This window comes from Heptranchias perlo, chromosome 4 (assembly GCF_035084215.1).
Source record: "Heptranchias perlo isolate sHepPer1 chromosome 4, sHepPer1.hap1, whole genome shotgun sequence".
Classification (NCBI taxonomy): domain Eukaryota; kingdom Metazoa; phylum Chordata; class Chondrichthyes; order Hexanchiformes; family Hexanchidae; genus Heptranchias; species Heptranchias perlo.
This window is the reverse complement of record NC_090328.1, coordinates 32,824,683-32,852,495: the sequence shown is the minus strand read 5'-3', so window position 1 is coordinate 32,852,495 and position 27,813 is coordinate 32,824,683. Positions and strand designations below refer to the sequence as shown.

The 27,813-nt window shown below is 44.2% G+C and overlaps 1 protein-coding gene across 1 annotated transcript in view; it reads left to right on the top strand.

The window, feature by feature from the left end:
- Positions 1–27,813, top strand: part of fcho2 (FCH and mu domain containing endocytic adaptor 2) — a 239,153-nt gene that overhangs the window by 172,897 nt on the left and 38,443 nt on the right. The window contains exons 21-22 of the mRNA XM_067982732.1: positions 2,608–2,737; positions 16,738–16,849. Coding sequence (XP_067838833.1) covers positions 2,608–2,737; positions 16,738–16,849 — 242 coding nt within the window. The remainder of the gene's footprint in view (positions 1–2,607; positions 2,738–16,737; positions 16,850–27,813) is intronic.

Genomic DNA, 27,813 nt, shown 5'->3' with positions numbered 1-27,813 from the left:
TCCCTTCGGTCACTTTTATATCTACTGGCAGTTCCTAAGATTGGCAAGGGCTGGTGGTAGATATCCATCCTTTTCTCTTGGCTGAGGAAAGCCGGGTATAGGAATCTGTTTGTTTCTTGGTTCATTAAAGGTAAAATGCCACTTTTGAATTTGGTTGGAGAATTTGGAATGAACCTATTCTGTTTAGTAAAAGTAGGAACGGGTCCTATTCAGAATCTTTTCATCCAGCCAATCTGCAGACTACCTCTTTCATCTACTATAGTCTGACCAGATATTTAACTTTTTTCCCCACTCAAACTCCCCAAAAGCATTTAAATCCCTTTATATCCCAATTAGCAACATAGGAACAGGACTAGGCCATTCAGCTCCTCGAGCCTGCTCTGCCATACAGTTAGATCGTGGGTGATCTGTACCTCAACTCCATTTACCCAGCCTTAACTCCATATCCCTTGATACCCTTACCTAATAAATATCTGTCGACCTGTGTCTTGAAAGCTGCAATTGTCTGAGCATCCAGAGTCTTTTGAGGGAGAGAATTCTAGATTTCAGCTACCCTTTATGTGAAAAAGTACTTCCTGATTTCCCTCCTAAATGGCCTAGCTCTAATTTTAAGGTTATATCCCCTTGTTCTTGATTTCCCCATCAGAGGAAAGACATCTGCATCTGCATCTACCCTATCGAATCCTTTTAACATTTTAAACACCTTGATCAGATCACCCCTCAATTAAACTAGTTAAATCTAGAAATTATTGTTGTCGCACCTGAGGCTATATGTTTTGTTTTTAATCCTCCGTACCAAACTCTTGTGAATATAATTCTACTTTTCATTAGTTGTTTCCCTTTTAACTTAAACTCACAAGATATATACTACAACTACAACTCGTACTACAACTTGCATTTATATAGCACTTCGCAAGGCACTTCGCAGAAACATAATCAGACAAAAAAAATGCTGAGCCAAAGAAGGAGATAATAGGTGGGATGACTAAAATCATAGTCAGAGTTATGTTTTAAGAAGCATCTTAATGGAGCAGAGAGTGGTGGGAGATTTAGTGAGGGAATTCTAGAGAATATGACCTAGATGACTGAAACATAGCCGCCAATGGTGGGATGAAGGGAGTGAGAGTACACAAGAAGCCAGAGTCGGGAACACTGAACACAGGGTTGTAGGGCTGGAGGAGATTACAGAGAGAGGGAAGGGCGAGGCCACAAAGATATTTAAACACAAGAATGAGAATTTTAAATTTGAGCCATTGAGAAACAGAGATCCAATGTAGGTCAGCGAACACAGAGATGACTTAATGTCGGCTAGGATACAGACAGCCAAGTTTTGGATAAGCTAAAGATAATGGAGGGTGGAGGATGGGAGGCCGGCCAGGAGTTCATTGGAATAGTCGAGTCTGGAAGTTACAAAGGCATGGATGAGGGTTTCAGCAGCAGATGGTCTGAGGCAGGGGTAAAAGCAAGCAATGTTACCAAGGTGGAAGTAGGTGGTCTTTCTGATGGAGAGGATATGTAGTTGGGGCTGCAAAGTTTGGTTAAGTCTGAAACCATGGCTGAGGAGGGGGGTGGAAGCGGTGGCATTGGTACGGAGTTTGTGATGGAGGCTGAAAACGATGGCTTTGGCCTTTCCATTTTTAACTGGAGGAAACTGCAGCTTGTGCAAGAGTGGATGTCGGACAAGTAGTCTGACAGCAGAGACGGTGGAGGGGTAGAACTGTGTATTCCCAGTGTACATTAGGAATGGCGTATCTTCGGTAGGTCATTTCTCATTCCTCCTTTATAGAATAGAAATGTGTTTTAAAATCATTTTAAAACTACTTTTGAATTATACTGTAATGTTATAATGGCATAAGAAAATGAATACATGGATTTCCCCCACTGCAAATAACCTGCGGATACTCACTGACCCGGTTCCCACCTGACAATGGTCTTGAGGGATGTCAACACCTGTGAAACCATAGCCTAAAGTGAATAAGCAGCTTCAGAAAAGGATAGAAAATAGTTGTGGGGGTGGGGGGGGAAATAATATTTTTAAAAACACTCGGCTCATCAAGGTCATCAGTATTTTGTTGCATGTTCTGACCTGTATCATCCAATTTTATCTCCCTTCTTGGAGCCAATCCCCTGTACTGCCTGTTGAAACGAGAATCTCCAAATATATTTTTTGGATGCTTCTACTGAGTCTACAGTTACTGTGCCAGGCGTTAGTCTGTTGCCATCTGGTCCATAAATTATAAGTCTCAAGTCTAAAGGAAAACACAAGGCAGGAGTGATTCTCTACATAGTCTTTGATATATCATTAAAATGTGCAAATAAATTCAGGTTTAACTATATAATATATTTTGTACTCTAAATTTCAATTTGTCCTTTATTGCACCATATGAAACTAAGAAGATTAAATTCTTGTGATTTTCGCATCACATTTTTAAGTTAGGCAGATTTCAGTTTTTTCTTTATACACAATTACTCAATTTAGTTTAAAATATACATGTCATCTGGTGTGTAAGTTAGAGTTCGTAACCGTATTAATATACTGTACAATGATTTATATTTAGCTATGAACTTCTACGTGAGCAAACTGTGTTAATGCTTTTATTTTTTCAGTCCAGATCATTCAGTCCGACAACAACGCCATCGACCAGTCCACCACCTGTAGCTCCACTGGCACGCGCAGAAAGTACATCCTCAATTGGGTCCTCGGCTTCTTTAAGTACAGCAACAACACCAACAGTTGGTAGGTGCACATTAGAAGTCATTTGGGTTTAAATTTTTTTTTAGCTGTCAACAAAATAATTGACCTAATTCATTGATTCTTGTCTTACTTGATGTAAACATTAGCAGTAATTGACATCACAATTTCTGTTAGCAGTGATATGTTTAAAAATAATAGTGACATAAAAATACATGACAGTATTGAGTGGCTTCGCACAGTTAGCTTGGTAACTATTCATTTTATAGATCTATTCGTATCCATCAAAGCTAGCATTTTGTTTGCAATAATTAAAAGCTGCCGACAAATCATTTTTCAGTCCCAATAAACCAGTTGGATTCTTGAAAGTTAGGAACAAAATTTGATTTTAAACTACACTGAATAATCTGCAGTCTGCATGTCCTCTTACTTGGTGAGCGAACCAACACGAGGGAAAAACTTACTTGACCTCGTCCTCACCAATCTACCTGTCGCAAATGCATCTGTCCATGACAGTATTGGTAGGAGTGACCACTGCACAGTCCTCGTGGAGACGAAGTCCCGTCTTCGCATTGAGGATACCATCCAACGTGTTGTGTGGCACTACCACCGTGCTAAATGGGATAGATTCAGAACAGATCTAGCAGCTCAAAACTGAGCATCCATGAGGCGCTGTGGGCCATCAGCAGCAGCAGAATTGTATTCCAGCACAATCTGTACCCTCATGGCCCGGCATATTCCTCACTCTACCATTACCAACAAGCCAGAGGATCAAGCTAGTTCAATGAGCATGCCAGGAGCAGCACCAGGCATACCTAAAAATGAGGTGCCAACCTGGTGAAGCTACAACTCAGGACTACATGCATGCTAAACAGCGGAAGCAACATGCTATAGATAGAGATAAGTGATTCCATAACCAACAGATCAGATCAAAGCTGCAGTCCTGCCACATCCAGCCGTGAATGGTGGTGGACAATTAGACAACTAACGGGAGGAGGAGACTCTGTAAACAACCCATCCTCAATGATGGCGGAGTCCAGCACGTGAGTGCAAAAGACAAGGCTGAAGCGTTTGCAACCATCTTCAGCCAGAAGTGCCGAGTGGATGATCCATCTTGGCCTCCTCTCTGTATCCCCACCATCACAGAAGCCAGTCTTCAGCCAATTTGATTCACTCCACGTGCACTGGATACAACATAGGCTATGGGCCCCGACAACATCCCGGCTGTAGTGCTGAAGACTTGTGCTCCAGAACTAGCTGCGCCTCCAGCCAAACTGTTCCAGTACAGCTACAACACTGGCATCTACCCGTCAATGTGGAAAATTGCCCAGGTATATCCTGTCCACAGAAAGCAGGACAAATCCAATACGGCCAATTACCACCCCATCAGTCTACTCTCAATCATCAGCAAAGTGACGGAAGGTGTCGTTGACAGTGCTATCAATCGGCACTTACTCACCCATAACCTGCTCACCGATGCTCAGTTTGGGTTCCGCCAGGACCACTCAGCTCCAGACCTCATTACAGCCTTGGTCCAAACATGGACAAAAGAGCTGAATTCCAGAGGTGAGGTGAGAGTGACTGCCCTTGACATCAAGGCAGCATTTGACCGAGTGTGGCACCAAGGAGCCCTAGTAAAATTGAAGTCAATGGGAATCGGGGAAAACTCTCCAGTGGCTGGAGTCATACCTAGCACAAAGGAAGATGGTAGTGGTTGTTGGAGGCCAATCATCACAGCCCCAGGGCATTGCTGCAGGAGTTTCTCAGGGCAGTGTTCTAGGCCCAATGATCTTCCCTCCATCATAAGGTCAGAAATGGGGATGTTCGCTGATGATTGCATAGTGTTCAGTTCCATTCGCAACCCCTCAAATAATGAAGCAGTCCGAGCCCGCATGCAGCAAGACCTGGACAACATCCAGGCTTGGGCTGATAAGTGGCAAGTAACATTCGCACCAGACAAGTGCCAGGCAATGACCATCTCCAACAAGAGAGAGTCTAACCACCTCCCCTTGACATTCAACGGCATTACCATCGCCGAATCCCCCACCATCAACATCCTGGGGGTCACCATTGACCAGAAACTTAACTGGACCAGCCGTATAAATAACGTGGCTACAAGAGCAGGTCAGAGGCTGGGTATTCTGCAGCGAGTGACTCACCCCCTGACTCCCCAAAGCCTTTCCACCATCTTACAAGGCACAAGTCAGGAGTGTGATGGAATACTCTCCACTTGCCTGGATGAGTGCAGCTCCAACAACACTCAAGAAGCTCGACACCATCCAGGACAAAGCATCCCGCTTGATTGGCACCCCATCCACCACCCTAAACATTCACTCCCTTCACCACCGGTGCACAGTGGCTGCAGTGTGTACCATCCACAGGATGCACTGCAGCAACTCGCCAAGGCTTCTTTGACAGCACCTCCCAAACCCGCGACCTCTACCACCTGGAAGGACAAGAGCAGCAGGCACATGGGAACACCACCACCTGCATGTTCCCCTCCAAGTCACACACCATCCCGACTTGAAAATATATCGCCGTTCCTTCATTGTCGCTGGGTCAAAATCCTGGAACTCCCTTCCTAACAGCACTGTGGGAGAACCTTCACCACACGGACTGCAGCGGTTCAAGAAGGCAGCTCACCACCACCTTCTCAAGGGCAATTAGGGATGAGCAATAAATGCCGGCCTCACCAGCGACGCCCACATCCCGTGAATGAAAAAAAAAGATAGTGTTCACTAAACAAACAACTGGCTAGGCGCCAAAACATTGCACCGAAGAAAATATTAGCTGTGATCAAGGTTTATGTACCCGTACCTGAATGTTTAAACATTTTAAGTGTTTCCCCACAACGGGGATCTACATTACTATGACTACAGTATGATATTTAATGAAAGCAAATTAAATGTATGAATATAGTTTCTTATTGGCAATTGTGTGTTTCTTCATAGTAACTTATGTATTTTACAGAAAGACCAAGGCATACAAGCAGTATTTTATCACTTCCACTTTTTAGTTCTACTTTTAGCTTTTAACTTATGATTTACTTGTGATAATTTATAAAGAATGATCTTATCAATGTACTGTGCATTTTCATGTGTTCATATCAATTACAGATAGAATTTTGAATAAATGAAAATATAAGACTGAATGCTGATTAATTACATTATGTTCTTGAGCTGGCTATATTGTTTCAAGTTTTCAGCTCACCAACCACAAAATTGAAAGAAACGCTAATAAATAATAAAATCTATTCAAACGTTAGCAACTTTAGTTCTGTAACATGAGCCCCATAGAATTAAAATGAAGCTAATTTTAAGTTTTTAAAAAAACATATTTGTTCTCATTCTTTCCATTTCACTCGATACTTTTATTATTTTAGCTACACTTCTGTCTAACATGCCCTATTATATCTAATTTTATCCTTTTTTTTAAAGAAACAAGGTAAAAATACTATAAATACCTTTCTTCAGATGTTTTCAGAGTCATGTTATCCATTTTGGAGATGGAATCAACTTCCATAAAATTGGCCTTGAATTGATTACAAATCACCTCCTGAAAGTTGATTTTTTTTTTTCAGCCAGTCAGGTGCTACTAGTCTAAAGGCTGACATGATCATATAGACTTCAACAGGTCAATCTTTGGCACATATTTATAAGTCAATCCAGAACGGCGATCATGGAGCAAGCTATGTTGCTGATGTCTCAGGGAGCTCAGTCATGCTCGGATGAGAGCTTATGTGTAGTGTGGTGAGGATTAATGCTAATTTTAAACATCCAGCGTAAGTGGTAAATTGGAACATAAGAACATAAGAAATAGGAGCAGGAGTAGGCCATACGGCCCCTCGAGCCTGCTCTGCCATTCAATCAGATCACGACTGATCTTCGACCTCAACTCCACTTTCCCGCCTGATCCCCATATCCCTAGACTCCCCTAGAGTCCAAAAATCTATCCTTCTCAGCCTTGAATATATTCAGTGACTCCGCATCCACAGCCCTCTGGAGTAGAGAATTCCAAAGATTCACGACCCCCTGTGTGAAGAAATTCCTCCTCATCCCGGTCTTGAATGGCTGACCCCTTATCCTACGAATCTGCCCCCTAGTTCTAGACTCTCTAGCCAGAGGAAACAACCTCTCAGCATCTACCCTGTCAGGCCCCTCATAATCTTATATGTTTCAATGAGATCACCTCTCATTCATCTAAACTTCAGAGAGTATAGGCCCATTCTACTCAACCTCTCTTCATAGGACAAACCTCTCATCCCAAGAATTACTCTAGTGAACCTTCGTTGCATCCCCTTCAAGGCAAGTACATTGTTCCTTAGATAAGGAGTACTCCAGGTGAGGTCTCACTAAAGCCCTGTACCACTATAGTAAGACTTCCTTACTCTTATACTCCTATTCCCCTGCAATAAAGGCCAACATGCCATTTGCTTTCCTAATTGCCTGCTGTACCTGCGTACTAACTTTTTGTGTTTCTTGTACGAGGACGCCCAAGCTTCTCTGCACACCAACATTTAATAGTTCCTCACAGTTTTAAAAAATACTCTTTTTCTATTCTTCCTACCAAAGTGAATAACCTCACGTTTCTCCACATTATACTTCATCTACCACCTTCTTGCCCACTTACTTAATCTATATCCCTTTGCAGACTCATTGGGCCCGATTTTACCAGGGGTGCGGGTTCTCGGCGGGTGGGCCAGCGGGCGCGTTGAAAACGCGCCCGGTGAAATTAGTGGGTTGCCCGCGCGATCGTAGCAGGCAACACACTAATTGGATCCACTTACCTGCTCCTCCGGGTTCCCCGCTGCTGATCTGCGCGTCGGGCGGGCTGCGCATGCGCAGTAAGATCTGTCAGCTGGAGGAGCTCTATTTAAAGGGGCAGTCCTCCACTGACAGATGCTGCCACAAACAGCAAAAATTACAGCATGGAGCAGCCCAGGGGGAAGGCTGCTCCCAGTTTAATGATGCCTCACCCCAGGTATCATTAGATGGGGTGAGGAGGAGGGGGAGGACAGAGATCTTCCACCCGGCGGGCGGGAGGAAGCGGCCTGCCTCTGCCACCAAGAAGGCCTGGCTCGAGGTGGCAGAGGAGCTCACCAGCGCCACCAACATATCGCCCACCTGCATACAGTGCAGGAGGCGCTCCAATGACCTCAGTAGGTCAGCCACAGTGAGAACACGTAGTCTTTCCCCTACACTCCATCTGCCACAACACTGCCCCCACCCCACATCTCCTTCGGCACTGCCAACACTACTCTGACACATCACCCCTCATACCCACTCAAACCTCATCCTCATCTTACCTGCACCTACTCACCTCGCCAGTACTCATCCCGCCACTACCACTCAACCCAATCCTCATACAATCTCATGGCTCTCTCTCATACTCACCCTCTCGTGCATCTCTTTCACGGCCATCCTCACTCAACCTGCCACAACCTGTGCTGCAGCCACAGGGCATGCATCACATATGTGCAGTAGGCAGCGTAAGGCAAAGGTGTCGTGAGCATGAAGGGGATGCACAAGGGTGTTTGAGGGTTTGTCATGGTTCTTACTTCTATTGAATTAAAGAAGAACTCACATCACACATTATATTGGCACCACTACTGCCATGTCTTCGCGAATCCTGTCTGGTTTGTGCAATAATGCCCACTCCTGGGTATCCCTATGAGGACCCACCACTGATGCCACCCAGTGTGTCACTGCAGAGTGGGTGTAGGTGTATTTGCAGGGCTCTTCTGCGCAGACGACTGAGAGACATCGGGGATGTCCCCGGTTGCAGCCTGGAAGGCTGTGGAGCAAAAGTTCGGGAGGGCAGTGGTGACTTTGACAGCGACAGGTAGGAAGATGGTGCACGGGCCAGCCAGGAGCAGCTCGGCATGAAAGAGGCTGCAGATGTCCACGGCTACATGTCGACTGACTCTGAGCCTCCGTGTGCACTGCTGCTCAGAGAGGTCCAGGAGGCTGAGCCTCGGTCTGTGGAACGTGTGGCGAGGGTAGTGCCCTCTGCGACGCATCTCTCTCTGCGGTAGCCCTCCCTCCTGCTGTACAGGTGGATGTGTCACAGCACTCTGCTGTGGAGCTCCACGTGTCAGAGGTGGATGGCGAGGCTGGTGATGCTGTTCGCCCTCCGAGGAGGTCATGACTGCAGCTACGGCGGCCCCCATCCGCAAGATGTACATCTGAGGGGGTCCGCAAGGTAGGTACATGTCTCCGGACCCCGGGGTAAGTGTGCAGGTTGGTGACTTCGACCATCAGGAGGAGGGTGGTGGAGGCCAAACTTTGTCCCAAGTGACAGAGCTGCCTCCTGCAATGGCTGAGGCTCTTCCCCCCCCCCCCACCTGTCAAATGGACCTTTGCAGCTGCCACAGGCTGACAGCTGCAACACGTCCATTTCAACTGGGAGTGTTTCCCCCAGTGTGTGAAACAGTCCCATGTTTATCCAAAATCACACACAGTCCCTTAATTAGGTCAGTTAATGACCTGAACAAGCAAAGTAAATACTCTCAAGTGGCATCCCACTGGCTTTAATTGCCTGCGGGATTCCCACCAGCGGGGGCTGCGCGCGCACGCCGGCGTGTCATCGGGGAACCCAGAAGTGGGCGGGATCGAGGCCCGATCCGGTCCCGCACCTGGATTTCGGGATTTTCGGGGCCCCCCCGCCAAGAAGGCACCCGGAAGCGGGTGCTAAAATCGGGCCCATTATGTCCTCCTCACAGCTTACTTTCCCACCAAGCTTTGTATCGTCAGCAAACTTGGATACATTACACACAGTCCCTTCATCTAAGTCATTAATGTAGATTGTAAATAGCTGAGGCCCAAGGACTGATCCTTGCGGCACCCCACTAGTTAGAGCCTGCTAACCTGAGAATGACATGTTTATCCCTGCTCTCTGTTTTCTGTCCTTTAACCAATCCTCTATCCATGTTAATATATTACCCCCACAACATCGAATTTTCTTACCTCTTAAAGAGGAACTGTCTTAATTGCTTGGAGGATGGATCAGCAGTCAACTTGTAATTTTCATTGCAAAGTTGTTATTTCATATCTTTGCAGCCCAGTTCAGTTGGTATACTTGTATTCTGTGTTTTTTTAACTTTTATTTTACATCTGCCAAGCAGTTTTTTGAAGCTATAGCCCCTTTTAAAATGAAGCCCCTGCATAAGGATTTTAATTGCCTGATACATGGTTAGAATCCATGTAGCTCATTCAAAGTAAACTCGGTACCGTGATAGCAAATTAATCGAACCAAAATGAATAGCACATTTGCAAAGTTTTTCTGAATGCAAGAGGGAAGTAATTATAACATCTAAGAGTATTTAGTAATGTTGAAGCAGTTGTGATTCTTCTAAGCAGTAACAATATATTGGATCCTTGAAAACACTTCCAAATTTGTTTTTTAAAATTCTGTCTATACAGTTGCTTTTCTTCATTTATTTTTCCTCAGTTGGTGAGGTTTTTCGTATGAATTTTGCAGTTGGAGGTCGTATGTCTGGTAATTTTTTTATATACTAATTATTGTGCTTACTGAGTTTTGCTGTATGGCTTTGCATCACCAGACCAAAAGAGAGGTTTTACCAAATTTTGCATACCGTGGTTGTAATACTGTGATAGGAAAGTTTATTTAAAAATGAGAATTTCTTACTTGTAATACCGTTGCAAATAACACTTCACATTTTTAACGAGCATTTATAAACTACTTATAATTCTGCATTGGCAGCATTATGAAATAATAATGGTTGTTGTACTAGAGTAATGAATACTTAATCTGTAAAATCTCAACTATAAAAAAATTTATAGCAGCTGTTACAATGTTACAGAAATTCCAGACTTCCAAACTAATATCTGATATCCATCTGTAAATTTTTCTTTGTCATTTCTTCTGAACAGAAGAAAGTAGGCTTGCATTTATATAGCACATTTATGTCGCACTTTTCACAACCTCAGGAGGTCCCAAAGTGCTTCTTAGCCAATTAAGTACTTTTGAATTGTAGTCACTTTTGAAACGCAACAGCCAATTTGTGCACAGCAAGGTACCACTAACAACAATAAGATAAATTACCAGATAATCTGTTTTAGTGTTGTTTGTTGAGGGAGAAATATTGGCCAGGACTGCAGGAGAACTCCTCTGCTCTTCTTCGAAAAGTACCATGGGATCTTTTACATCCAAATGAGAAGGCAAACAGAGCCTCAGTTTAACATCTCATCTGAAAGAACAGGAAAAAATGCTTTCAAAGTCTCTATCAGTTTCTGTACAAATTGAAACTATTTAATGCTTTGGAGAAACTATCACCAGCTTTTGTCTCCAGATGATATTCTGTTACCGCTGGCTAAAATAATTGGGAAACTAAATGCTAATATAAGGTTTATACAACTGAAAGATTGCATAAATTGGTTATTACTTGCAATTAAACAAAATAAGACTTTCGTGTTATTGGCTATCTTGAATTCAGTAACAAGTGATGCAAAATGCAGAGATTCTAGATTTAGATGCTGTTTCAGCAAGCTACATGCGGATGTGATCTGGTAACATGTGGCTGCAAATATTCTCCACAACAATTAATGGCTCTACTCTGTAGGTAGAAAACCTCTACAATCAAGCTTTTCATTTTGATTGCTTCTGTTTTTTTTAACATTACCCACATTGATTGCTGTCACACATTGAATTGATGCAAGAACTTTGCACGTAACTTTAGAACTGGAATGTGCATTTGTAAGCACTTGTGCCACTATGTGCAATCAAACTCAGCATATAACTGGAAGAGTGAAGTTTTTTCACTTGCACAGATAAAAGTTCACTTATCTGGCATAAGTAAATTACGTGGTGGTGTCCAGTCCAGAATGGGGATAGCCAGAGCCTTCATTGCAAAAAATTTGACTCCAAACTTGGCAAGTTACAAATCTCTCTCATGTTTACAATCATGTTCCCTTTGGGGTTGGTGGAAAGTTTCATCACTGTCATCTTAGTTGTGTAGGAGGAAAGGTAAATTCTTCTAATAGCATTGAAACTAACTTGACAGGTTGACCAGTGAATCATTGGTGCTGTTAATGCAATGTCCATAGGTCAGGCCATCCTAACTATCGAAGATGCCCAATTTTTGGAAAAAAGGAGCAAAATATAAACACAGCTTTTCTTATTTTCAGTTCATAGTTCCAATTTTAATTTAATGTTTTAATAAATATATTCTGCCAAACTTCTGTGTTTTGTTTAGTTTGCATTGCTTGTGTTTTTCTGCAATGTTAGTGATGGGCTTTGCTAATGTAGGTCTTGGTTTGTTAATATCATTATTTTAATATTGTGCTCTGATGGGTTTTGAGAATATTATTGAACATGGCCTATTTTGTTCATGTATTTGTTTTTTATCTAGAAAACTAGCTTTCAAAGCCAGCAGATGACCATTATTGATCAGACTAATAATGCTGATAAACAAAAATAGGTCGTAATGGAAATTATTATTCAGACCTGGATTTCCTAACTGGCTTTTTAAAGCATTTAGCTGCTTAATCCAGATTTTATTCCTATTCAAAATAATTGTTATGGGAATAGAGGAAAATGTTTATGTTAAAGATAGCTTTAGCTTTATTCACACTATTTACCTTGTCTTCTCTTTTATTCTTTTGACCTTGGTGCTATCTTGCACTATGTGATTTGGCCCTTCAACCAGCTTTTGCAATAGAAGTAAATGCATATATATTGTGGCAAAACTGATGCTTTAAAAAGTTGACAATTGTTAACAATTTTACAACACCAAGTTATAGTCCAGCAATTTTATTTTAAATTCACAAGCTTTCGGAGGCTTCCTCCTTCCTCAGGTGAACGTTGTTGGAAATGAAATCCTCGAAATGAAATCGCATTTATAAATCACAGAACAATGCTTGGTGATTACAGACAGTTTTTTCAACTGCCCGTTGCCAAGGCAATCAGTGTGCAGACAGACAGGTGTTACCTGCAAGGTCTCCGAATATACAAATCACCAAAAAAAAAGAGATAGAGAGGTAGAAACATAGAAAAGACAGCAACTGACCCATTATATTAAAAACAGATAACATTTGTTCGCTGGTGGGGTAACGTGTAGCGTGACATGAACCCAAGATCCCGGTTGAGGCCGTCCTCATGGGTGCGGAACTTGGCTATCAATTTCTGCTCGACGATTTTGCGTTGTCGTGTGTCTCGAAGGCCGCCTTGGAGTACGCTTACCCGAAGGTCGGTGGCTGAATGTCCTTGACTGCTGAAGTGTTCCCCGACTGGGAGGGAACCCTCCTGTCTGGTGATTGTTGCGCGGTGTCCGTTCATCCGTTGTCGCAGCGTCTGCATGGTCTCGCCAATGTACCATGCTCCGGGGCATCCTTTCCTGCAACGTATGAGGTAGACAACGTTGGCCGAGTCACAGGAGTATGAACCATGCACCTGGTGGGTGGCGTCCTCTCGTGTGATGGTGGTATCTGTGTCGATGATCTGGCATGTCTTGCAGAGGTTACCGTGGCAGGGTTGTGTGGTGTCGTGGACGCTGTTCTCTTGAAAGCTGGGTAATTTGCTGCGAACAATGGTCTGTTTGAGGTTGGGTGGCTGTTTAAAGGCGAGTAGTGGAGGCGTGGGGATGGCCATAGCGAGGTGTTCGTCGTCATTGATGACATGTTGAAGGCTGCGGAGAACATGGCGTAGTTTCTCCGCTCCGGGGAAGTACTGGACGACAAAGGGTACTCTGTTGGTTGCGTCCCGTGTTAGTCTCCTCAGGAGCATGGTACATTGGCGAGACCATGCAGACGCTGCGACAACGGATGAACGGACACCGCGCAACAATCACCAGACAGGAGGGTTCCCTCCCAGTCGGGGAACACTTCAGCAGTCAAGGACATTCAGCCACCGACCTTCGGGTAAGCGTACTCCAAGGCGGCCTTCGAGACACACGACAACGCAAAATCGTCGAGCAGAAATTGATAGCCAAGTTCCGCACCCATGAGGACGGCCTCAACCGGGATCTTGGGTTCATGTCACGCTACACGTTACCCCACCAGCGAACAAATGTTATCTGTTTTTAATATAACGGGTCAGTTGCTGTCTTTTCTATGTTTCTACCTCTCTATCTCTTTTTTTTGGTGATTTGTATATTCGGAGACCTTGCAGGTAACACCTGTCTGTCTGCACACTGATTGCCTTGGCAACGGGCAGTTGAAAAAACTGTCTGTAATCACCAAGCATTGTTCTGTGATTTATAAATGCGATTTCATTTCGAGGATTTCATTTCCAACAACGTTCACCTGAGGAAGGAGGAAGCCTCCGAAAGCTTGTGAATTTAAAATAAAATTGCTGGACTATAACTTGGTGTTGTAAAATTGTTTACAATTGTCAACCCCAGTCCATCACCGGCATCTCCACATCTTAAAAAGTTGATACATTGCAACTGCTGGTTCATATGCACAGGGTATAAATTGTTGTGTATTTGTAATTGACTGCATGCTGGGTTTTTTTGTTGGTTGCTGTTCTTTTCAAATACGTGATGTCAGTCCAAAAGCTTACTAAAATGTGATTATTAATTGTGCAAAATTACAAATACTGATAAAAATGTATCCAGAGATCAGTGCGCATCTTCAATCTGCATGAAAGCTGTAGCAAAACATTAACAATATAGAAATGTGCTTAACATTAAAATGAAAATCTTGGTACGAGTTATAAATGTACTTAGCACTAAGATGAAGATGTTGATATATCAATAGTTACGTGGTTTTATTGTTCCAAAACTTGACATTTGAGTTTTGCACAATTAAAAACTTAGAATTTAGCTTCTCTCTGCATGATGCCTTTGCTTTAATATCTGCTCACTGTCTTGTGGTCTTTGTTCCTGTGTTTGTGTGTTTATTGTACTAGATGGTGATGTATTCATTGGAAAACTTCCTTCATTTGAGAAGCGCAGTGAGACACCTGCAGGTACAGTACTTGATGAAAGCTTCGAACCAGTTTTTAGAAGCACCATTCCCATTGTTGCAAAGTAATTATATTTTTCACTAGTTTTCAGTTGTGAACTGTTTGAATAGATAATGGCTATAACAGGCCACATTAACAACAAGTATTCATATAAGATACAAAGCCTTTAAGGAAATTTTGTTTTGTTCTCTGCTAGAACAAATACGTAATTTTTTTGAAGGTAAACAGAAGCTGTAAACTTAGTCAAGATGTTGCTTTTTGTACTTAACTAATTACCTGCAAACTAATATATTGAAGCATTCTGGGCTGAATTACACTAGTTATGTTGTCCTGAATTTAAAAGATTTAACTCATGAGAGGTTCTTGTGAATCCAGCAAGTTCTTTGAGTATTGGAAGCTTAGCTTTGAAAAATTTCAGTTGAAGCAAAACCAGGTCCTTCTGTTCAGGTTTTTCTCTGGCTTCTCTTGCAACGGCTTCCTTACCAACAGGCCACACATCTCCTGTTTCAGTGTGTGATATCTCCTTTTGATGAAGGACCAAGAATCTGCAAAATATCATCCATGTGTTTAAGGCCTGATGCCAGACCCATAATTATGGAAGTGGTAATATAGGCCAAATGTTGGGCCCTAGATAATAAGGTAACAGGATTCTAAGCCACATTTAACACTGGTGATGATTGTATCTCTTGACAGACTGGGGAAGGAGGTGGGGGGGTGGGGGGAGTTGGAGAGGAGGATCATATTTAGGACATCTGGACCCAAGTTCTTTGGACTGTAGTAGTATCCAAATGGCACCTGAATTGTAGGAAGCCTTCTTTTGGTCATTTCAGAAATCATCACTGAGTTGCTGATAATTTTTTGGTGATCATTTTCTGATAATTTGTATTCCCATTGAAGGCTAGCAAGGCCTTAGAAGTAGCACAAGGGCAAAACTGGATAGAAACAATGTGATTGAAGGTTTACTGTCCAGTTTAATTAGGATCATATGTTTTCCAGGTTATCTTTCTGTGCAACAAGGGATTGGAAAAAGTGTCAATTTTACTCATTAAAAAATAGTTCTGTTAATGCTAAATAGAATAATATATTAGTAATGAAAATGTTTAGATATAGAAGATTAGTATTTGGATACAAATCCAGTATTTATGTAGGAATATTGTAAGCATGTGATTAAAATTAACTCAGTGAATTATTGGGTAGCCTTAAAGATTATTCTTGTCTATTAACTTTTAGCAAAAATCAAGAAGATATTAGCCTAGTTTGACATTTTACTTTTTTTTGTTTTTCAAGTTGGTATTCTGGAAATCAGAGGAACAACTTTCAGTGGTTTTTGCACAAATGGATTTAGATTTTCAGTTTACATTTGCATAATGAAGTTCAATATTTTGCTCTTGTATAGCAATACTCTTTGCAAGGGTATAAATGCATCAACTTTCACAATTTTTGTTAAGAAATTGTGTATATAGGAAGAAATGTACAGTACAAGAATCATTAAGATATACATACTTCAGGTTTTTTTTGTAATTTGTAACTATTAAAACAATAAATCAGTAATGAACACGTGCATAAGTATCAAATTATGTTGATTGTTATTTCCAATTTTAACCGGAGCAGTTGTCGTTTAATTTGGTTTTATTTGCAAGGTGCAGGGGATTTTTCAGAAAGCAGGTCACAATTTTAGCAGTTTTGTAGCGCACTATACTTTGCAGTTCTGTCTCAATTTGCACAGCTACAATTGAATTTGATGTCAACTTTCCAAGTTTCCTCCTTTTACACCCTATTTATTAAAATATTGGGAAATTGTTGCAGTTGTGCATCACCAAATGTTTGCTTAACTGCTACAGTTTGCACTATTAAAAAGATTATTGTTTGGTATTTTACTCTGTGAAATTTCTCAACTTTATTTCCTAACTTGTTTTGAATAATCAAATTTGTATGCCTGATTTCAAGTTTAAAAATATGAACATAATTTTCTGTGTACAACTTCAAGATATGATTTTAAAACATTACTAACTAAGATTTCCATAAATTTATAAAAAGTTAAAATAACTAAAATCACAAAGGTAACTGTTTAATTAAATGAATATGAAGTATATGTTTATTTTCTTCTGTTTATCCACTAGGCACTTCTCGTGGACCCAGTCCTATAAGCCTTGGGACGCAAGACTCCTTACCAGTTGCAACTGCCTTTACAGAGTCAGTTAATGCTTATTTCAAGGGAGCAGACCCATCAAAGTACGTGGATCTGATTTACAGTACTTAGTTAACCATAAATCTACAGAAAAACTAAAATTACTTAAGATAAAAATGAATGCATTTCTGTTAAATTGCTGCATTTTGAAGAATTGCAAATATATCCTGAAAACAAGTTCAAACTCAGGCCACCAAAATGAGATACTGTAAAACTAGAAATTTTGGTGTATGGCATATTGAGATTTATTTTTTTAATTGTGGTCCTTACTATAATTTGTACTGTAGTTACAATAAATTGAATTTAAATGAAATTGAATGTTAGCACAATATAGTCCATTGTACAACCTATACTGGTATATTGAAATACAAATAATTAGGTTTTCCAGTTAAAGGAGTCTTTTTAGATTTGCAATTGATGCAATTTGTAGACACATTGTTAAAAATTTACTCTCCTATCACTAATAAGTAAAGGAACATCTCAGTGTGTACTAGGCATGCAGACTAGAAGGTCTCCGGTTCACCACCTGGTGCTGAGTTAGCAGGCTTTATTTGGGCAGCAGTTGAGCACTACAATTGATCTCAATGTCCCTAGACTTGGGAGCAAAAAAATAAATACGGGTTTCCACTGCTGATTGCTGTCATGTGGCTTCTGCTAGAGAATGCAAATGAGTTTACGGCAAGACTCTGCTGTGATGCCCACAGTTTCATGGAGGGCTTAAACTAATTTGGCTGGGGGAGGGGCACCAGGATGAAGCATTAGAGAGGAGAAACGAGGTGCACTGAGAGCTGGGAGAGACAAACAGCATTAGAATTTTTAAAAAGTTCAGAAATGGGAGCGATGAGACAAGTTAATTGTGAGGCAGTCTAAGATGGGTTTGGAGTGCATGTGTGTGAGTGCACATAGCGTGGCAAATAAGGTTGGTGAGCTGCAAGCACAAGTAGCCACCTGGGTCTGTGATATAATGGCAATAACAGAGAGCTGGCTCACAGAAGGGGAGGATTGGGAACTTAATATTCCTGGCTACAAGGTATTCAGGAAAGATAGGGAAGAAAAAAAAAGAGGGGGGTGGCAGCATTGATCAAAGAGACTATTACAACACTGGAAAGAGATGATGTACTTGAATGGTCAAAGACAGAATCTATTTGGTTAGAATTAAGGAACAATAGAGGAACTATTGCACTATTGGGTGTAATAATATAGGCCATCAAATAGTGGGAAGGAGATAGAGGAGCAAATTTGCAGGCAAATTGCAGAAAGATGCAAGAACTATAGAGTCGTGATAATAGGGGACTTCAATTATCCTAATATAGACTGGGATAGTAACAGTGTAAAGAGCAAAGGGGAGGAATTCCTGAAATGTGTACAAGAGAACTTTCTTGATCAGTATGTTTCCAGCCCAACAAGGAAGGAAGCAGGATCTAGTTCTGCATAATGAAGTGAGGCAAGTGGAGCATGTTTCAGTGGGGGAACATTTGGGGACCAGTGATCGTAATATCAGGTTTGGAGTAATTACAGAAAAGAATAAAGAACATTCAGGCGTGAAAATATTTAACTGGAGGAGGGCTAATTTCAGTGAGTTGAAAAGGGATTTGGCCCAGGTGGATTGAAATGAAAGATTGGCAGGTAAAACAGTAAATGAGCAAAGGGAAGCCTTCAAAGAGGAGAGAGTTCGGGTACAGACTAGACACATTCCCAAGATGGGGAAAGGAAGAGCATCCAAAGCTAGAGCTCCCTGGATGAATAAAGATATAGAGATTAAAATGAAACAGAAAAGGAGATTTATGATAAAATGTCAGGTTCATAATACAGTAGAGAACCAAGCCGAATACAGAAAATACAGCGGAGAACTGAAAAAGGAAATTTTTTTTTTTTTTTTAAATTCGTTCACGGGATGTGGGCGTCGCTGGCAAGGCCGGCATTTATTGCCCATCCCTAATTGCCCTCGAGAAGGTGGTGGTGAGCCGCCTTCTTGAACCGCTGCAGTCCGTGTGGTGACGGTTCTCCCACAGTGCTGTTAGGAAGGGAGTTCCAGGATTTTGACCCAGCGACAATGAAGGAACGGCGATATATTTCCAAGTCGGGATGGTGTGTGACTTGGAGGGGAACGTGCAGGTGGTGTTGTTCCCATGCGCCTGCTGCCCTTGTCCTTCTAGGTGGTAGAGGTCGCGGGTTTGGGAGGTGCTGTCGAAGAAGCCTTGGCGAGTTGCTGCAGTGCATCCTGTGGATGGTGCACACTGCAGCCACAGTGTGCCGGTGGTGAAGGGAGTGAATGTTTAGGGTGGCGGATGGGGTGCCAGTCAAGCGGGCTGCTTTATCTTGGATGGTGTCGAGCTTCTTGAGTGTTGTTGGAGCTGCACTCATCCAGGCAAGTGGAGAGTATTCCATCACACTCCTGACTTGTGCCTTGTAGATGGTGGAAAGGCTTTGGGGAGTCAGGAGGTGAGTCACTCGCCGCAGAATACCCAGCCTCTGACCTGCTCTCGTAGCCACAGTATTTATATGGCTGGTCCAGTTAAGTTTCTGGTCAATGGTGACCCCCAGGATGTTGATGGTGGGGGATTCGGCGATGGTAATGCCGTTGAATGTCAAGGGGAGGTGGTTAGACTCTCTCTTGTTGGAGATGGTCATTGCCTGGCACTTATCTGGCGCGAATGTTACTTGCCACTTATCAGCCCAAGCCTGGATGTTGTCCAGGTCTTGCTGCATGCAGGCTCGGACTGCTTCATTATCTGAGGGGTTGCGAATGGAACTGAACACTGTGCAGTCATCAGCGAACATCCCCATTTCTGACCTTATGATGGAGGGAAGGTCATTGATGAAGCAGCTGAAGATGGTTGGGTCTAGGACACTGCCCTGAGGAACTCCTGCAGCAATAAGAGGGGCAAGGAGAATAGATTAGCGGCTAACATAAAAGGGAACCCAAAAGTCTTTTTATAAACATATAAATAGTAAAAGGGTAGCCAGAGGAAGGGTGGGACTGATTAGGAACCAAAATGGAGATCTTGCGGAGGCAGAGGGCATGGCTAAGGTACTTAATGAGAACTTTGCATCTGTCTTCACGAAAGAAGAGGATGCTGCCAATGTCACAGTAAAGAAGGATGTGGTAGAGATATCGGATAGGATAAAAATAGATAAAGAGAAGGAACTTAAGAGGTTGGCAGTACTCAAAGTAGAAAAGTCACCCGGTCCAGATGGGATGCATAAGGTTTAAACCCAGCAACTGCAGGCCAGCTAGTCTAACGTCGGTGGTGGGAAAACTTTTATAGACAATAATCCAGGACAAAATTAATTGGCACTTGGAAAAGTATGGCTTAATAAATGAAAGCCAGCACGGATTTGTTAAAGGCAAATCATATTTGACTAACTTGATTGAGTTCTTTGATGAAGCAATAGAGAGGGTTGATGAGGGTAGTGCAGTTGATGATGTGTATACGGACTTTCAAAAGGCATTTGATAAAGTGGCACATAATAGTCGTCTTAGCAAAATTGAAGCCCCTGGGATTAAAGGGACAGTGGCTGCATGGATATGGAATTGGCTAAGGGACGGAAAGTAGAGAGTAGTGGTGACTGGTTGTTTCTCAGACTGGACGGGGGTGTGCAGGAGTCGGTGTTGGAACCACTGCTCTTTTTGATATATATTAATTACCTGGACTTGGCTATAAAGGGCATAAGTTCAAGGTTTGCAGATGACATGAAACTCGGAAATGTAGTAAACAGTGCGGAGGATAGTAATAGACTTCAGGAGGACATAGACAGGTTGGTGAAATGGGCAGATGAAATTTAACGCAGAGAAATGTGAAGGGATACATTTTGGAAGGGAGAATGTGGTGAGGCAATTTAAGCTAAATGGTACAATTTTTAAAGGGGGTGCAGGAACAGAAAGAACGGGGGGTGTATGTACTCAATCTTTGAAGTTGAGGAGGCTGTTTTTTAAAAAAGAAAGCATACGGGATCCTTGGCTTTATAAATAGAGGCATAGGGCTCGATATTAGCACCCGCTATCGGGTGCGTTCCTGGCAGGGGGGGGCTTCGAAAATCGGGGATTCCCGGGGCGGGGCGGGAGCCCGGCTCCAACCCACCCACTTCCGGGTTTCCCACAGACGCGCTGACATGCGCGCGCAGCCCCCGCATGTGGGACTCCCGCAGGCAGTTAAAGCCGGCGGGATGCCACTTAAAGTATTTATTTAGGTATTTCAGGTCGTTTACAGACCTGATTAAGGAGATATTTTACATGGGGTGGGATTTTGCAAACAACTGGGACTGTTTCCCATAGTGGGGGCAACACTCGCAGTTCAAATGGACGTGTTGCAGCCATCAGCCTGCAGCAGCTGCAAAGGTCCATTTGACAGGTGGTGGGGGGAGACCCTCACTCAGTGCAGAAGGCCACTTTGTCACTTTGGACAAAGTTTGGCCTCCACCACCCTCCTCCTGACAATCAAATTCACCAACTTGCACACTTAACCCGGTGTCCAGACACATGTACCTATCTTGCGGACCCCCTCAGATGTACATCTTCCGGATGGGGGCCGCCGTAGCTGCAGTCATGACCTCGGAGGAAGAACAGCCTCGCCGGCCACGCCGTCCACCTCTGACACGTGGAGCTTCACAACACGGTGCTGTGACACATCCACCTGTACAGCAGGAGGGAGGGCAACCGCAGAGAGAGATGCGTCGCAGAGGGCACTACCCTCGCCACAGGGTCCACAGACCGAGGCTCAGCTTCCTGGACCTCTCTGAGCAGCAGTGCACACGGAGGCTCAGAGTCACTCAACATGTACTCGTGGACATCTGCAGCCTCCTTCATGCCGAGCTGCTCCCGGCTGGCCCGAGCACCATCTTCTTACCCATCGCTGTCAACGTCACCACTACCCTCTACAACTTCTCCTCCGCATCTTTCCAGGGTGCCACTGGGGACAGCACCGACGTCTCTCAGTCGTCTGCACAAAAGAGCCCTGCAAGTATACCTACACCCACTCTGCAGTGACACAATGGGTGGCATCAGGTGTGGGTCTTCATTGTGATCCTCAGGAAAGGGCATTATTGCACAAACCAGACAAGATTCGCAAAGACATGGCAGTAGTGGTGCCAATATAATATGTGATGTGAGTTGATCAGAAATCAAATATATGTAAAAACCATGACAATCCCTCAAACACCCTTGTGCATCCCCTTCGTGCTCATGACACGTTTGCCTTACGCTTCCTACTGCACATATGTGATGCATGCCCTGTGGCTGCAGCACGGGTAGTGGCAGGTTGAGTGAGGCTGACCGTGAAAGAGATGCATGAGAGGGTAAGTATGAGATAGAGCCATGAGATTGTATGAGGATTGGGTTGAGTGGTAGTGGCAGGATGAGTACTGGCGAGGTGAGTAAGTGCAGGTAAGATGAGGATGAGGTTTGAGTGGGTGTGAGGGGTGATGTGACAGAGTGGTGTTGGCAATGCAGAAGGAGGTGTGGGGTGGTGGCGGTGATGTGGCAGACGGAGTGTAGGGGAATGAGTAAGTGTACTCACTTCGGCTGACCTACTTAGGTCATTGGAGCGCCTCCTGCACTGTATGCAGGTGGGCGATATGTTGGTGCTGGTGACCTCCTCTGCTACCTTGAGCCGGGCCTTCTTGGTGGCAGAGGCAGGCCGCTTCCTCCCGCCCGCCGGGGGTAAGATCTCTGTCCTCCCCCTCCTCCTCACCCCATCCAATGATACCTGGAGCGAGGCATCATTAACCTGGGAGCAGCCTTCCCCCTGGGCTGCTCCATGCTGTAATTTTTCCTATTTCTTGCAGCATCAGTCAGTGGAGGACTGCCCCTTTAAGTAGAGCTCCTCCAGCTGACAGACCTTATTGCGCATGCGCAGTCTGCCCGACGCGCAGCTCAGCAGCGGGGAACCCGGAAGACCAGGTAAGTGGATCCAATCAGCCTGCGATTGCGCGTGGGGCAGTCTGATTTCACCGGGCGTTTTACCCACGCGCCCAATCGACACCCCCCGCCGCGAACCCGTCGCCCTGGTAATATCAAGCCCATAGTGTACAAAAGCAAGGAAGTTATACTAAACCTTTATAAAACACTAGTTAGGCCTCAGCTGGAATAGTGTGTCCAATTCTGTGCACCACACTTTAGGAAGGATGTCAAGGCCGAAGGATGCAGAGGAGATTTGCTAGAATGGTACCAAGAATGCGGGACTTCAGTTGCGTCGAGAGACTGGCTGGAAATGGTTCTCCTTAGAGCAGAGAAGGTTACGAGGAGATTTGATGGAGGTATTCAAAATCATGAATGGTTTTGATAGAGTAAAGAAGGAGAAACTGTTTCCAGTGGCAGAAGGGTCGGTAACCAGAGGACACAGATTTAAGGTAATTGACAAAAGAACCAGAGGCGACATGAGGAAAAAAAATTTACACAACGAGTTGTCATTTTCTGGACTGCACTGCCTGAAAGGGTGGTGGAAGCAGATTCAATCGCGACTTTCAAAAGGGAATTGGATAAATACTTCATGGGAAAAAATTGCACGGCTATGGGGAAAGAGCAGGGGTGTGAAACTAATTGGATAGCTCTTCCAAAGAGCCGGCACAGGCATGTTGGGCCGAATGGACTCCTTCTGTGTTGTATCATTCTATGATTTTGCCAATATGTGAAGAATAGCTATGTGAGTAAGATATAAAATGCACCCCAAGGACTATAACCAGTAAGAGTCAGTGTTTTTAGGAGAGATGGGGAGAAAATTGGGGACAAAATAACTTATTGCTCTATTTCTGTACAAGGGGGGATAAAAACGTAATGGTCCTATAAGGTCACAAACTCCCCAGTTTTGTGATGCTGATACTTAACTGTTGTCCTAAGCAAGCACTTGCAGTAATAAAAATCTAAGATTGTAGGTCTACCTTTTTCTTTTGTTAATCTAATCAGGTGAATTTGCTTGAATTATTCCTTTAATATGATTTTAGACAGTTCCTTAATTGGAGCAGGTCTGATCTACTTATTTCTCAGTGAATTAATTAAACATTGGTTAGGCCACAGTTAGAATACTGCATGCAGTTTTAGTCACCCTATTACAGTTTATAGAGATAGGGAGGGACAAGGCCATGCAGGGATTTAAGCACAAGGATGAGAATTTTAAAGTCAAGATAATGTGGGGGTCGTGAATCAAGGGGGAGGTCAGTGAGGGCAGGTGATGAGCAAATGGGATTTGGTACAGCATAGGTGACGGGCAACAGAGTTTTAGATGAGCTGAAGTTTACGGAAGGTGGTGGATAGGAGGCTGGCCAGGAGAGCTTTGGAAATAGCCAAGTCTGGAGGCAACAGAAGCATGGATGAGAGTTTCAGCAGCAGATGGGATATGGTTGGAGCAGAGGTGGGTGAAGGAAGCAGTCTTTGTGATGGAGAGGTTATGGGTTTAGAAGTTCAATTCAGAGTCAAATAGGGCACCGACGGTCCAGTTCAGCCTGAGATGTGCTGCTCCTCCTCACTGGAGAAAGGGATGGAGTCATGGGTAACGCGCCCAGTGAATTCGGGGTGCTCCGCACGCGACCACAGCCTAATTGAAGCCACTTACCTTGGCTTCCAGGTTTCGTGCTGGAAAGCTGCTCAGCGGGCGGACTGTACAGCCGCATCATAGGCTGTCAGCTGGAGGAGCCTTATTTAAAGGGGCAGTCCTCCACTGACTGATGCTGCAGAAAATAAGCAAAATTACAGCATGGAGCAGCCCAGGGGAAAGGCTGCTCCCAGGTTTAATGATGCCCCACTCCAGGTCTTACTAGATGGGGTGAGGGGGAGGACAGAGATCTTCTCCCCGGCGCACAGGAGGACGTGGCATGCCTCTGGCACCATGGAGGCCTGGCTCGAGGTGGCAGAAGAGGTCACCAGCACCACCAACATATCGTGCACCTACATACAGTGCAGGAGGCGTTTCAATGACCTAAGTAGATCAGCCGAAGTGAATAAACTTACTCATTCCCCACACTCCATCTGCCACATCACCGCCCCCACCCCACATCTCCTTCTGCACTTCCAACACTACTCTATCACATCACTCCTCACACCCACTCAAAGCTCATCCTCATCTTACCTGCACTTACTCACCTCGCCAGTACTCATCCCACCACTACCACTCAACCCAATCCTCATACTATCTCATGGCTCTATCTCATGCTCACCCTCTCATGCATCTCTTTCACGGTCAGCCTCACTCAACCTGCCACTACCCGTGCTGCAGCCACAGGGCATGCATCACATATGTGTAGTAGGAAGTGTAAGGCTAACGTGTCGTGAGCATGAAGGGGATGCACAAGGGTGTTTGAGGGTTTGTCATGGTTTTTACATATATTTGATTTCTGATCAACTCACATTACATATATTGTCACCACTACTGCCATGTCTTTGCAAATCTTGTCTGGTTTGTGCAATAATGCCCTTTCCTGAGGATCACAATGAAGACCCACAACTGATGCCATCCATTGTGTCACTGCAGATTGGGTATAGGTGTATTTGCAGGGCTCTTTTGTGCAGACGACTGAGAGATGTCAGCGATGTCCCCGGTGGCACCCTGGAAGGATGCGAAGGAGAGGTTGTTGAGGGCAGTGGTGACTTTGACAGCGACAGGTAAGAAGATGGTGCGCAAGCCAGCCGGGAGCAGCTCGGCATAAAGGAGGCTGCAGTTGTCCACGACTACATGTTGAGTGACTCTGAGCCTCCGTGTGCACTGCTGCTCAGAGAGGTCCAGGAAGCTGAGCCTCGGTTTGTAGACCCTATGGCGAGTGTAGTGCCTTCTGCGACGCATCTCTCTCTGCGGTTGCCCTCCCTCCTGCTGTACAGGTGGATGTGTCACAGCACTGTGCTGTGGAGCTCCACGTGTCAGAGGTGGCCGGCGAGGCTGGTGATGCTGTTCGTCCTCCGAGGAGGTCATGACTGCAGCTATGGCGGCCCCCATCCGGAAGATGTACGTTTGAGGGGGTCTGCAAGGTAGGTAAATGTGTCTGCACACCGGGGTAAGTGTGCAAGTTGGTGAATTTGATTGTCAGGAGGAGGGTGGTGGAGGCCAAACTTTGTCCAAAGTGACAGAGTGGCCTCCTGCAATGAGTGAGGGTCTTCCCCCCCCCCCCCCCCCCCCCACCTGTCAAATGGACCTTTGCAGCGGCCACAGGCTGATGGATGCAACACGTCCATTTCAACTAGGAGTGTTCCCCCCAGTACGGGAAACAGTCTCAGTTGAGTTGAAAATCCCACCCCTCCTAAAATATCAGGTCTGCTAACGACCTGAAATATCTACTTAATTAGTTTAAGTTGCATCCCACTGGCTTTAATTGCCAGCGGGAATCCTGCATGCGGGGGCTGCGCATGCATCTAAGCGTGTCACTGGAGAACCCGGAAGTGGGCGGGTTGTAGCCGGACTCCGGACCTGCCCCGGACCTGTTTAGCTTAAGGAAATTGCAGCTTATCCAAGGCAAGATATTGACATGTAGAAGTTGACTCCATGTCTACTACCAAGGATAAGCATGTAGATGAGGAAGGGGCCAAGGATGGATCCTTGGAGGATTTAAGAGGTGATGGTGCAGCGGTGGGAAGAGAAGCCATCGGAGGAGATGATCTTCCAGGATTAGATTAGTAAGGGTAGAACCAAGCTGGGGCAGACCCACTGAGTTGGACAACGGAGGAGAGGTGTTGGAGGAGGATAGTTTAGTTGATTCTGTCAAAGGCTGCAGAGGTCGAGGAGGACAAGGACTCATATTATATTTGAAGATTTCACATTGTTGCTCTGTTGACCTATTTGCTAACTTGTCTGCCCAGCTAACTAGGCTCAAATCTCTTCCTATCTCACTGAACTTTGTCTTGCCAGTCCTGCACTCTTATCTTTGACTCTTCATTGTCCTTTTCTATTCTTACACTGAACCTAAATGTTGTGATCACCATTTTCCAATTGTTCTCCTACTCTCACATCAGTTTATTTGCCCATTTCATTTCCAAGAACTAAAATCGAGCAATGCTCCTTTGCTTGTTGGACCAGAAACATACTGATCAAGGAAGCAGTCCTGGGTGTTTTAAAAAGCATTTCCACTTTGATCATATGCATTGCCTTTATTCCAGCCTAGCTTGTGATAGTTAAAATCACCCAATATTATTGCTCTGTTGTTATTGCAAACCTCTCTGAACTGTGTGCATATCTTCCCCCTTTATCTCCAATGTTTAGTAATCTGTAATGCACACTGAAAATTGTGCTATTCCTTTTTCTCTTACCTAATTCCAGTTAGATTAATTCTTAACATAACCCTGAGGGACATCCTTGTGTTCTAGCGCTGTGATGGAATCCTTTACTAACACGGCGACCCTAACCTATGTTTGGTCTTAATATTCATGGATTAAGGAGGGCAAAAATTGGCTGGGATTCATACTACAGATCACTTATCCAGCAGTCTCAAGTCTGTATGTGTGAATGTCAAGTCAGGATGTAATCAGGTTGAGCTGGGAATCTCCCTGGTTGAATAGCCTCCCAACATTCAGTATCTAGTTTCATACGTGAAGAATAGCTGCATGGATAAAGTACTGGAGGGCATCTGTGGAATTGTACTCAAACAAGAAATCAACAGGGCAAATTAATGTCTCCATTACACCCTGAAAACAGATGCATTCTATTTGACCCTGAGCTAAACTTCCATCCTTATATTCTCTCCATCACAAAGATTTGCCTATTTCCACCTCTGCAACATCTCCCCATCCCCGCCCCTGTCTCAACCTATCTGCTGCTGAAACCCTCATTCATGCCTTTGTTACCTCTAGACTTGACTGTTCCAATGCTGTCCTGGCTGGCCTCCCATCTTCTACCCTCCATAACCTTGAGCTCATCCAAAACTCTGCTGCCTGTATCCTAACCTGCACCAAGTCGTGCTCGCCTCTATGCTCTCTGATCTACGTTAACTCTTGGTCCACCAACGTCTCAAACTTAAAATTCTCATCCTCATATTCAAATCCCTCCGTGCCTACCTGTTTGACCAAGCTTTTAGTCATCCCTCTTAATAGCTC